Consider the following 14,043-nt stretch of genomic DNA (forward strand, 5'->3'; position numbering starts at 1 on the left):
TTTTCATGATGGGTGGTGACCATGGCGGCCATTTTGAAGTCGGCCATTTTGGATCCAACTTTTGTTTTTTTCAATGGGAAGAGGGTCATGTGACACATGAAACTTATTGGTAATGTCACAAGGTGTAAGATGTATCCATATAAATGGCCCACCCTGTATGTGTTTTATATTTATGAGTTACTGATGTTCATGTACAGACTTATATATGAGGTCTATTCTCTTCAGTAAAAAAATCTCATGGTGGGTTTAGACTGTGCATCATTCAAATAAAGGAGAATGCAACCAATGTGGCTGCGTTTTTGTACAGACTGAGTGTGTATATATCTGTCAGAGTGAGCACACAAACACTATACTGCAGACTTCCTGATAATATCCTTGGCAATGTATACATTAATGTGCTTTTTACAATAAGAATGGATATTCATTCATTCATTCAATGTCTATAAGCGCTTATTCAATTCAGGGGTGCAATGGGACCGGTGTCACTGGGGGCGCCAGTCCTTCACAGGGCGACACACACTCACACATTCACTCACACACTCACACCTACGGACACATCGCCAATCCACCTACCAACGTGTGTTTTTGGACTGTGGGAGGAAACCCACACAGACACAGGGAGAAGAATACTAACATAATACACAAAATCGCAAGCATATGCAAATCTGTTAACTATTAAATCTCATACATCTTCATCTGAAACAAATCTGAATTTGGATCATTTCAATATTTGAGTTTAATATCTTTAGGTTTTTTGTTGTAGATTTTGTTGGGTTTTCAAGCTCAGGACTCAAAGTTTAGTGAGTTCCAAAGACAAAGTGCGTTCAAGGCCTGTAGTATCCTTGAAGTAGAGATCAAGTAAGCTTTATGAGTGACATCAAGGAGAATATAACATGGCAACATCTTCTGAAACCCTCTAAAGACTGAGACAGAAATTATTAAAAAAAGAGAAGCAATAGAAAGCAAGAGGGAGGGATGCAGCAAGAAGAAAACCTGACCTAAACACTCAGGGGTGAAAGACAACAACACATTCTTCCTCAATGACCCACGGGGTGGCATCTGCCACAGCTCATCATAGCGCCTGGACCGTAAACTAGCTTCAAGCTCTTCAATCTCTGAAAACCACTCACAAAAGAGAGTAGCAGGCGAAATAAACCGAGAACAAATGGAGGACGAGGTTTGACGAAGCTATATTTAAAATCAGCAACTCGGAAACACTACCTTCCAGTTCAACAATAGCCTTTCAGTGTCTTTCTCGCAGCGTACCTCATATAACGCCGAACCCGACAAAGGTCTTTTCCAACAACAGAGCCTAATAAAGTGGCTTGATTCTTCTTTGCTGAGCCGAATGAAATTTGCTGCCTCTCGGGACGGCCTATTGTACTGAAGGTTGCTTTAGGGAGGGAAGTAACACAGAGCAATAAGGGTGTGAGCCCAGCATACAGCCACTTGATTACGCCAGGGACACTGGGGGGTGGGGGGGGGGTGGGACGGGATTCTGAGAAAATAAACCTCAGACATAACAATAAATACGTGATTTCTCCTCAAGCACTACACCATGACTTGCTACAGACAGGCAGGTAATGAAAGTGTGATGTTACGCTCTAATAATGCTTTGCAGTGAATTGCCATAAACAGTCTGCCACTGAGCTCCGCTGTGTTCTTGTGTTTTGTCAGTTCTTACAGCATCATGACCCCGAGCCAAAGATGTCAGCACGGTCTTCAGCACTAAAATCTGACCACATCACCACCCAACACTGTTCTCTGCTTCTCTTAGTCTTTTAAAAGACATTTCACACTTTTTCTGAACCATGTGGAGACTACTACAAACACTAACCCTCCGAGGATTCCTGAATTAATGATGTCAGTGTTAATGAACAGTCTATTAACTATTATAAATAAGAAGGGCTTCACATTAATAATATGATTTATAACTGGATTACACTTTCAGTTTCATAAATGCTATAAATAAAACATCAGTAAATAATGGGCTCATTTTGGATTTGGGCCGCTTTTATTCGTGTTGAAATGGACGTCCTCATCAGTGAGTTACTGACCCGTACCTCCATCTCCTTCAGCACTGGGTGGTCTTCGATGCCAGGGAAGAGCACCCTCATGGCATAGGTCCTGTAATCCAGGAAAGGAATTCCAGCTCCGTCCAACTCTTGAGTCAGTTCATGGATATCAGTCTGGAGTTCAGCAAACGCTGCGGGACACAGAGGAGGGAAAAGAAATAACTGTGATCAGAGAATGTAATCTGGGTTGGAAAGGTCAATATAAAATGCTGCTTTTAAATGTTTTTAAAATCTAATCAGAAAAAAAGCTCTGTAAATGTATTTAAAATTTTCCTCCATGTGCCTTTTTTTGTTGTTTTTTGGAACCCCTCCAACTAAAACTAACAACCACAACTACGATAGGTGTTCTCTCTGTGTCTGCGTGGGTTTCCTCCGGGTGACTGTCTGTGAGGAGTGTGGTGATTCTCCCTGTGTCTGCGTGGGTTTCCTCCGGGTGACTGTCTGTGAGGAGTGTGGTGTGTTCTCCCTGTGTCTGCGTGGGTTTCCTCCGGGTGACTGCCTGTGAGGAGTGTGGTGTGTTCTCCCTGTGTCTGCGTGGGTTTCCTCCAGGTGACTGTCTGTGAGGAGTGTGGTGTGTTCTGTGTTGCCCTGTGAAGGACTGGCGCCCCCTCCAGGGTGTATTCCGCCCAATGATTCCAGGTAGGCCCTGGACCCACAATGACCCTGAACTGGATAAGGGTTATAGACAATGAATGGATGGACAACTACGAGAGCATGTCTAAAAAAATATCAGATCAAATTAACCTATTCGTCCAGAAATGTTATCAGTTATTAATAAGGGCCTAACAAAATAAAACAAATTAAAAAGCAGCACATGGCGTTAAATATATTCTCCTCTTTTCTGCACTTATCAACAAAACACATGCTCCTTCTGTGGGTGACTTTCTCTCATCAACCCTGGGTCCAAAGCCAGTTGTTTTTTATATGTATATATGTTTTATATCTTTATATAAATAAATAAGTAAATGCACATTGCTGAATTAGATGAAAAAAAAATGAAATATGTGAGTTTGAAAATAAACACAGATTTATGAGAGTAGTATAAATATGTGCTCTCATATCTCACCCACGCACCACCTGTAATTTCTTTGCACCCCACATTTTAAATACATCTGCCACAGAGAATAAAGATTATAAGTCAAGCTCTGTAGTAGCCTCACTTTCTCCTCATTCAAAAAAAGATTCCTCAGACTGACTACAACAGAGTAGCCTCTTCGGTGAAACGGAACATCAATCTGTTCATGTTTACTCAGGTTCTGACTGATTTACTGTGCTTTCTAAAAGAGCAGGAGGGAAAAGTGTTGGAGAGACAAAGTTCACAGGAAAAGAAAGTCAATTAATTGCATGAGTGGGTAATTAATAAAGGAGTGGAGTTATTCATGCATAATTTCCTCCAGCTGTTGTTCCTCTGTGTTGTCCACTGGGAAGCTAATAGTGAAGAGAGGAGCTCCAGCTCAATCTGTGGATTATTCTTCTTGAAAATCCCACATAGTTACTAAATTAATATCGCAAATCAATGCAGGTGTATATTGTTATCTGATTTATATTCCCTGTGAGGAGTTGGTGTGTTCTCCCCGTGTCCGCGTGGGTTTCCTCCGGGTGCTCCGGTTTCCTCCCACAGTCCAAAAACACACGTTGCAGGTGGATTGGCGACCCGAAAGTGTCCATAGGTGTGAGTGTGTGAGTGAATGTGTGTGTGTCTGTGTTGCCCTGTGAAGGACTGGCGTCCCCTCCAGGGTGTATTCCTGCCTTGCGCCCGATGATTCCAGGTAGGCTCTGGACCCCCCGCGACCCTGAATTGGATAAGCGGTTACAGATAATGGATGGATGGATGGATGATTTATATTCCATCGTTTTTCAGAGATCAACAATTTTCCAGCTCCGAACTCTTTGGAGTAACCGATGTGTTTGATGTAGGGATGAAAGGGGTGTGAATGTTTGTGCTCCTTATGTCAAGATGATATAAATACACCCAACCAAAACACACCTTAACTGCCACCTGAAACACCATAGCATCCTCCATAGTAACACCCTTCAACAGAGTGACCCACATTTTGTCCACTGATTTATATCTCCACACAAACTCTGAACATTTAAATCATTATAAAACAAAATATAAGTGATGTTGGCCTTTTTATTTCTTCACACAACTATTAACAGGATTAGGGCGAATCCTAATGCTCTGTTGGGTGGGGGTCTCAGATCTTGTTTTGAAATAAAGTTTAAAAAAGTAGTCTAATATAGATAACAAAACTATTCTAAAATACTATAGAAACCACCACAGAGATCTCCTACAATCACAGATCACAGTAACCACAAAGGAATACCTTAGCAACACTACTTAGCAAAACCGCAGCAAATCACATGCGGCAAGTTAGCAACCACTCTCAAATTCTATAGCAGCTACCATGGCAACCACCTGAAATACCATGGCAACCACAAAGAAACACCTTAGCAACACTACTTAGCAAAACCGCAGCAAATCACCTGCCACAACTTAGCAACCACTCTCAAATTCTATAACAGCTACCATGGCGACCACCTGAAATACCATAGCAACCACAAAGAAACACCTTAGCAAGGCTATAACATCCACTTAGCAAAACCTCAGCAAATCACCTGCCACAACTTAACAAACACTCTCAAATTCTATAGCAGCTACCATGGCGACCGCCTAAAATACCATAGCAACCACAAAGAAACACCTTAGCAAGACTACTTAGCAAAACCGCAGCAAATCACATGCGACAACTTAACAACCACTTTCAAATTCTATAGAAGCTACCATGGCGACCGCCTAAAATACCATAGCAACCACAAGGAAACACCTTAGCAACACTACTTAGCAAAACCACAGCAAATCACCAGCCACAACTTAGCAACCACTCTCAAATTCTATAGCAGCTACCATGGCGACCACCTGAAATACCATAGCAACCACAAAAAAACACCTTCGCAAGGCTATAACATCCACTTAGCAAAACATCAGCAAATCACCATAGAAACATAGCAACCAACTGAAATACAATAGCAGCTAGCAGAGTTACTTTAGTAATACATAAACTTTCTATATTTCAAACACACAATAATAAGGGGCTTAGTGGGATATGCTTCAATACATGAACCACGCTAGGAAACGAAAAGTACTTGATGAGTCTGATGTGTCTATATTCACAGATACAAAGTGGAAAACTGTGTTTTCATAGTTAGAAGCTCAACAAGAAACAAGTCATGAAAAGTTCCCTTGTGTGTAACTGACTTCAGCATGTTCCATTCTTCCCTGAAGTATTTTAAATGTAAAGCCAATAAATAGTTATTTGACAGAGATGTTTTTACTTAATCCCCATTTTTTTATAGAAAAGGACAAAATTCACTAATCACACATTTTGAATCTGACTGCTATACACTGATATGTATAAATATCTGCATTAATATTTTCCCTCTAATGTAAAGCAGAGCACTGAATCCAATCCATCTCCCTACTGAGCAGTTCCCGTATCTAAACTGGCATTGTATCACTCACTAATTAGCCATTAGCCGTGTCTCTGTTTGTCTGATTGTTTGAATTACGCTGCTCTCTGATGGCCACATCATGGCTCAGTAAGCTCCTGAACATAAATCCTCATCCCCATTACTTTCTTTTTCTCTGTGCTGAGACCGGCCCTGCTCTTCTGTAGGCCCCATATCCAACGTAGGTGAGGTTAAGACAGGCTGAGGGAGATGGGAGATGGTCGATGGCTGGCCGAACCACAACATTGTGTACCGCAAAGTGTTGAGGAAGATATTTGTGGCTGTAAATACTCACAACAGGGCATTTGCCGGAGCATAAGTTGGACGTTTTACTACGTGGCCAAGTCACGTGGGACATAGCCAATTTATGAAAAAGGCATTGCAAGATATTGTTGATCGGTGGGTAACCGCACTTGGTCCAGTGGACAGAAAACTGATGACAGGAAGTCATCGGGCATTCATAGACCCACAGGTACATTCACAACTGGCATTATATTTTATGTCTATTGATGGCCAGGAAGCTTAGGCTATGGATGACCACATACCAGCAGTGTCAAGAGGACAGATGCATCCCCATTGGGATTGATGAGACCTAACAGAAAATCCACTGTTGAATTTACACTGATCCTGTAAAACCTGGAGAATGTGGACAGAGCCAAACAAGTTGTTTAGCAGTTGCACAGATATCAGGGAAAGAGACCCTTTTAAAAGCAGCTCATGATGCAGAGAGGTGCCAAGTCAAGCTCCATGCCATATCGCCAGGGGGCCGATCACTTAAATCTTTATAGCCCCTTGGGATAACTACAACCAACCAATGAGAACGTTGCATTTGCAAGAGCCCAGCGCCAGCTGCACCACTGTCAGAGCAAACAAAGGGCTGGTCAGTATGGTGGAGGTGCTCAGTCATGGAAACATAATGCCTGAGCATTCGCTTGGGACACAAAAGCAAGTGCTGTGCATCAGAGATATCTGTGTACTCTGACACTGCAGCTGACTGGTCGACAAAAGGTGGCGGCACAAAATTAAACAATTAAAAAGGAAAGACACGTTAGGCCACAGAGTAACCCCAGAGAAGTCCTGCTTTCAGGAATGACACAGTGCGTGCAACTTGCCAAAATTCACGGCCAAAACAACAGCCAAATGAAAGACGTCTGAAATGAGATCCACTTCAATTCAGCCTGAGGCAAGCGCTCAGAACGAGCTCCGCCGTTTTGAATTTGAATGCAGCACCCAGTGGAGGTCACACAAGGGGCTACGTGGAGCTCTGAATGGGTGCAGACAATGAACCCACTTGAAAAAATACTGCCAACCAGCCTGTGGGAACCCAACGACCACCCGTCCATTAGCAGAAAAGGTGCAGCATACAACTTCTGATAGTGAAGAGGCTGGACAAACTTTACCACAGTAAAGAAGCAGTGCGTTGACAATAACGTAAAGAAACACAACTAGAACACAGCCGCCATCATATAACAATCTAGCAGATGGAGTTGGAAGAAAATGTGCTCTGCCCTAGTGGTTGATGTTAAACACAGAGTTGGACGACCTACATCTGTAGTGGCCCAAATTCTAGAAGGATCTGCTGAATCATTTCACCAGAATGTGTCCCTAGTTTGCCGTGTCAATAGGTTGGAAGACTAGCACCATATCTATGAACTGAACAGTTTACCCCAGTTTACCTCAACTCTACCTAGCTGCTAGACATCGCCTAGTAGTGCCATTATATTCACCAGAGTGAACGCCCACTTTGGAGAGCACACAATACACTTGTCCAGATAGGGCAGGACCTTCATGCATCCTGTGCATTCTTGTCAGAAGAGCCGAGTCTTGAGGTGACAAGGTGGAGAGGGATCGTTTTCCATTAAAAACACACACAAATACCAATCCCTTTCAAATACATTTCCCTTCTCTCTTCTGTTTAGCTTTGAATTAGTTGTGTGTCTTAACAATTTATTCAGATCTGGCTTTCAGAGAGACTCCCATTGCAGCAAATCAGATATCAATGTCACATATAAAACTGAAAAAGTCCAGAATTCCAGGGAACTCCCTATGGTTTGGATATAAGCTCCCAGTTTGGAACAGAGGACAATTATGAGGCTCTGTTTTTACAAAAATGAATCGTGCCTGACGTGATCTATTTCAAATAAAGTTGTGACATAAACACATTAGACAGCGATTTCCTTATAAACACTGAACAGCCCTCTGTCATCTCTCCATAAATGGAAAATTACATTCAACTTATTTGGTTTCTACATTCAGAGCTCAACCCAGAATTCAATACCTTTTTTATTTTGAATTTCTAACAATCGTGAAACGTAGTGGGTGCTGCAGGAGACTCTGCACAGGGCTCCTTAGCTCATCTGACTGCTGGCATGGGAAAGTTAAAAGTGTTGGAACACCTGACTCCTGAAGGTTGTTATATAACTGTTCCAAAGATCAACCCATGGAACTGTCGGTAGAAAAATCATCTCTGAACAGAAAAGAGATGAAAACCAACACTGTGTAAAAGTTCTAAACTCCCAATCCCAGCCCTCCCTCCCTCCCTCCCTCCCCACATCACCATGTTTATGCCTGTATCCCTGGAATTGATTGGAAAATCGTCTCATGACATAATCACAGTAGGGTATATGTCATTTAAATAGTCAATTAACCAGTAATTAATCACGGATGCTTCATCACTATAGTTATGAACCAACTTAAACCCTGACGAAATAAGAGCCATCCTCTTTTGTTCAAGTTCAAAGAGTTTATTGTCATTTGCACAGTAAGGAACAGGTTCCGTGTACAATGAAATTCTTCTTTGCTCCTCACCAAGAATGCCAAAGACAAGAAGAGAAAATACAACCAATAACTAGACAACTAATAAAGTGCAAAGTTCACTGAGATATAAACATAAGTGAACGGTAAAGTGAACGAGTGCTACAAGCTTTGGCTCATTCCTTTGCCATAAAAAAGGTATATATTTCTTCTTTTGAATGTAATATAATATTAAAACTGAAGTATAATCTCTGAACCGTCCCCACAACACCCACAAACAAGCACTGCTTGTGAATATACATTTTAATGGTGGGTTCGTGAGTAAACATAAGCAAAACTGTTTGATTAAACGTATATTTTGAGCGTGTTCTCGTGTAAAGAGTGATTGTGTGCAAACAACGCAGTTTAAAAGTTTAAACTTTTAAACTAAACTTTACCTTCTTTGCACTCCAGGGCCACTCTGGATTCTAAGTTGTCCATCTGTAGCTGCAGCCGTTTGAGAGTGCGGTCGGCGTCCCGGGACTTGCGTTTATAAGCGATGAGGACGGCAATGATGACCAGCAGGAGGAGCCCTCCTCCTCCTCCGATTCCAATGATGGCAGGCAGAGTGAGGAGGCTATCAGAGTATATCTGCAGCGTTCCTGGGGAGTACTCAAACCCTCCCGCCCGGACCTGTGGGAGATACACCAACCAGAGATGACACGTCACCGCAGGTCTACTGTAAATGACCTGTGACACTGACAAAGCTAATTACTTTGTGAATGCCTCTGAAGACTAAACACTGACATCCTTCTGTTAACATGAGGCTAAATCAAGTGTTTAGTTTAGGTTTCTGCAAAAAAAAAAAACCCTTCTGAAAGGATTAGCCGCTCTGACAGTGCAGCATAGACAAAAATGCCAAACACACACACTTTCACACACTGTAAACTCCCTCAGACATCTCCCCTTGCCAACTGCCTACTAGGTCATGGATGTATGTAGGTCATTTTCCACAGGGAGAGAGAGCACAGCTGCGTCCCCCATCCCTGGCCCTGCCTCACAGCACCCTACTTTAAATGACCTGTGATACTGACAAAGCTCGTCCGCCCCACACACAGATGACAAACACGGACGGACAATGCTATTTTTGAGCTTGTCAGACTTAAAGGACAGAATAAGTGTGTGCACGCTCTTCCCCCACATTTTCCTCCAAATTTAATGTGACACTGACTCACAGCCTCTCGTGAACTGGAAGGGTTATCTGTGAGGTGTTCTCCCCTCTGAGGATGCTGGAAGTTTAGGGCGCCATCAAATCAAATAAAAACAGAAAACACCCAAACAAACACCTATAAGAGGAAAGCAGGGACACGGCTAAAAGCGTACATACTGTGACTTTGTGCTGGCCAGTGAGATTGGGCCATTCACACAGCAGCTGTGTCTCAGACAAGGTCAAAACACATGGAGTCTCTCCGATCAGCACGGTGTAATTGAGTCTGGAGCTTCCTGGTGCAGCTGGGAACAGGTTACGACCCTTTAGTAAAAAAGAAAGATTGAAATGGACTTTATTAGATAAAGACTGATACGTTCTCTGCCTCAAACACATCATTAAACGCATGCTTAACACGACGGGCTCCTACTTCAGGTTCAACTGTGTCATGTTCTTATGATAAACAACACATAGGTTTCCGTCTGAGAGGTGGAAACTTTGAAAAGTGGAGTTGGAGAGGCATTCAGCGGAGGAAGTCATTCATTTCTGTCCTCAACCACGGAGAAATCAGCACGTACTTTTCAAGCAGAACCACTTTGCATAACCCCAGTGTGATCAGTGAATGAGCAAAGTGAGCTAAAGGGCAGATCTACAGACGAGAGCAGTGTTTTGATGCAACTGCAATACGCTCTCAATATTTGATTGAATTTAACAATGGCTCTCGGAGAAGTGTGCACTTGTCACTTGTGAGGTGCGCCGTTTCAAACGATACATTGAGGCTGTCGCTATAAGCTCGAGGCAAGAGAAAATGACTGTGGTGTGAGGAGATAGTGATGGTAATAAATGAAGATATTTCCCACAGTTATGTAGGAAATATACTTTTGTTTTAATCTTTATTTGTACAGCAGCTTTCACACATAAATGCAGCTTTGGAGTATATTTAAATACAGGGGGTCCTCGACTTACGACGTTGATCCGTTCCTACGTCGCGTCGTAAACCGATTTTCGGTGTAAGTCGGAACATACGTACATACTGTACGTAAATAACATACTGTAAGCACTTATCCTATCCCAGGGGTCGGGAACCCGCAGCTCTTTGATCTCTCTGATGTGGCTCAGCTTTTGAAAATAATTACTGAGTATTTAATTAAAATGTATTTTATTTTAGTTCGTTCATTTTCAAAATGTAATTCTATGAAGATTATGGCGATCTTGTAACATCTAAAAATATTTAAAATATTTTTGTCGCTCTTAATACACGTCACAACGTCCAACGTATGACACCCGTCAGTGTGCGGTTTCTTGAACTTTTTGACCGCTGACGGCATATATAGTAAATAAATGACGGCACGCGGAGAGAGGACAGCGTTTGTTTGCTGCCAGTGGATAATTTAAGTTCGGCGTTTTTTTCCGTTACTACAGGGACTCAAATAAACATTGAGTATTTTACTAAACCGTCAACACAACGTCTTTTTGAGTGGTAAAGGTTGCCAACCCCTGTCCTATCCTAACACCTATCCTCCTCGGTCCTCGAGCCGCGTAACCGTGTATTCTTCCGCCGCGCAACCGTGTATTCCTCCGCCGCGCACACCAAACACGAAGTTCACGTTACGAAGTTTACGACGCAAAACCACTGAAGTCGAAACAAGGCTTTATACAGTAAATGGGAGATGTGACGTAACCACGAAACAATCGTAACTCGGGACTGACGTAACCCGAGGACCTCCTGTGTGTATAAATGTGGACATTTGTACAAAATAATAATAATAATTGTTAAATAATTAAAGTACAGCAGTGAAAGGTTCAAAAGTATTGTAAAATGTACGTAAATAAACATTAAAAATGACATTAGAACATTCCAGAGATCTAACACTTTAGAAAGAAAAGATTACACTAGAGTCTGGAGTTCGTACTCCTGTAGAAATGTGTAAATACAACAGAATTGTCATGTATTTAAGCCACTGCTACTCTATGCCTGGTTTTAAATGGCAGAGAACAAGCCCCACACACTGGACCACTGTTATTAAAAGTCCATAGAATCAGCTGCAGTTCCAGTATCTCCACTCATTTCTTGTTACTTCCATTCTCACTGTAACCTGCAGATCCACATTCTCCTGTAACCGCTGCGAAAGGCACATGGCCCTAAGTGTCTCCCAACAATTTTGTCTGTTGTATTTTCGACTGAGGTCAACTAAGGAAGACGTCTGCGTAGAAAAAAATCAAAAATAAATCCTATGCTCAAATCCTATTAAAGAGGAAGGGGCCCCTGAAGGCCTCGAATTCTCTTTGAAGGCGTATTTCTTTCTCTCTCGCCCTCTTTCCATTGCCTGCACTGCCAACCCTAGTTCAAATTTGATGAGAAATTAATTGCGTGGAGAATGTGATGCATCTCCAAAATAACCCTGATTATTTCACCAAATTGCATTTTCTTGTTTCTCTTCACTTTGCTAATGTGCTGGGCTGTTTTCCCTCTCGTTTTTTCCCCTCCAATAAGCCAGGCGGGGGATTGGGCATTAAGTAAAAAGGTTTTGTTAATAAATTTCCACTTAACAAAGAAAGATCATTTGGCATTCTTCTTCACTCCCGACAGTGAGTTCTGAGAACAGAAAGGCTTTCATTAACCATGCGCGCAGGCAGCATCTCAGATCGGCTCTTTGATGTTTACGAATGAAAGGATAGGAGACGGGACTACAGTCAAAAGACGGAAAAATAAAAGCGATCCAGAGAAGACCACAGGATGAGGCAGGACTGGGAGGCAATTTTTTTGGAGCAAAACTATGCTGAGGCTTGGACAACATTTAAAACCATCCACTTCAAGTTTCTACGCTCACTGTCCATTCTCTGAGTTCCACTCTGCACAGGAAGAACAGACTGTAGTCCATCTGTTGCTCTGTATACTTCATTTTTCCCTTTTCACTCTCTTTCACTGCTCTTCAGTGATCAGGACCCCCCCCCCCCCCCCCCAAAGGTCCCCACAGAGCAGGTGTGATGTGGTGGTGGATCATTCTCAGCGCTGCAGTGACACTGACGTGGTGGTGGTGTGTTAGTGTGTGTTGGGCTGGTGTAGAGTGGATCAGACACAGCAGTGCTGCTGGAGTTGGGGCAAACAAAGTATACAGAGCAAAAGATGGACTCCAGTCTGTGATTGTGGAACTACAAAGTGCTCCCGAGGACAGTGAAACTGAGAGAATGGACAGTGAGGGTAGAAACAAGGAGGTTTCATAATGTAATGGCTGATCGATGTGTGTGTGTGTGTGTGTGTGTATATAAATCTTTGCTGAAGCCTCCATCCACCACATCACAGTCACAGTCTGCAGAAAAGTCTTACTTTGAGTATCAGGGGTGAGGTAGGTTTGAGTTCCAGAATTCCGGTCGGACTCAGGGGCTCAAACACCGGATCAGGGAAGTAGCTGAAGCTCTCGTTCACCACCATCAGAGCATGAACATTATCCATGTAGAACCCAATCTCGTCTGGTCCGCTGCCGGTCTCGGCAAAGCCTCTCTCGGAGTGAGCCACTGACGGTGCCAGGCACACCATGACCGAGTTGTTGAAGACTGTGCAGTTCTGAGGAGCACAGGAGTCACGGACAGAACCACAGAGTGAGGACAGGCAAAGGATAGAAGCATGAATAATTAAACTCCCAAACTTTAACAGGCAACCTTTAGGAAGCACCTTCACCATTACATCCTGTAAAAAATAGTCTCTCACACCTGGAAGTAGCTGAATATGAGAGTGTCGTATGTTTGTTTTAATGAAGGCTGCAGAGGGTTAAAGTTCATCTTTGCCCCTGGTGCAACAGACAGAAAGAGCCTTTCCCCACCACCGTCAGCTGCTCATCCAGTGACATTTCAAATGTTAAACTCCCTGAAGAGGGTTTTACACTTCGTTTCTAGCTATGGGGCTAGTCTCAAGGCAGAGTAGGAGTTAGTGAGAGACAGGCAGACAGTCTGACACCTCACTGTGAAACTTGAAGAGGGGGAGAGTGTGTGACCTCTGAGATAAAACAAGGGGAAGACACATTGAAGTGGAAGAACAGGACAGAAAGGAGATCCTAGTATGTAAGGCTTGAATATAAGGAAGGTGATAGTAATGTGATAGGGAAGGACAAATAAAACGGTCTTGGCTTTAATTAGTGCAGAGCGCTGAGAGGTACTTACATGGAAGGACTCCGCAGTCCCGTATTTGGCACGAATCTTGGGTTCCTTAATGGTGGCTAGATTGGTGCCGCTGATGGTGAGGAGAGTTCCACCGCTATCAAAAATAAATAAGACTATCATTAATAGAACAGTGATATAATACACAATGCATGTGAAATGGTACGTGTCTGAAGAGCGCAGCATGGACACCCCTCTCCACTCGGAAACACGGCAAACGTGGTGTGTTATTACGCTGGCTGAATGAAAAAAAAGATTCTCACTCTCAGGATATTTGGCAGGAATGGAATGATTGATTCACTGTTGAAAAGCACACAAGAGGTGTTTAAATAAAAGAAAAGAGAAAAAGAAAGTGAAAACCAT

General features: G+C 42.8%; 1 protein-coding gene across 1 annotated transcript in view; it reads right to left on the reverse strand.

The window, feature by feature from the left end:
* plxna1a (plexin A1a) overlaps positions 1–14,043 on the reverse strand; it is a 252,313-nt gene that overhangs the window by 19,452 nt on the left and 218,818 nt on the right. The window contains 5 exon segments of the mRNA XM_066670409.1: positions 2,064–2,206; positions 8,777–9,011; positions 9,706–9,849; positions 12,854–13,090; positions 13,684–13,777. Of these exon segments, the coding sequence (XP_066526506.1) occupies positions 2,064–2,206; positions 8,777–9,011; positions 9,706–9,849; positions 12,854–13,090; positions 13,684–13,777 (853 nt within the window).

The sequence above is a fragment of the Hoplias malabaricus genome, chromosome 5 (genome assembly GCF_029633855.1).
Source record: "Hoplias malabaricus isolate fHopMal1 chromosome 5, fHopMal1.hap1, whole genome shotgun sequence".
Taxonomy (NCBI): domain Eukaryota; kingdom Metazoa; phylum Chordata; class Actinopteri; order Characiformes; family Erythrinidae; genus Hoplias; species Hoplias malabaricus.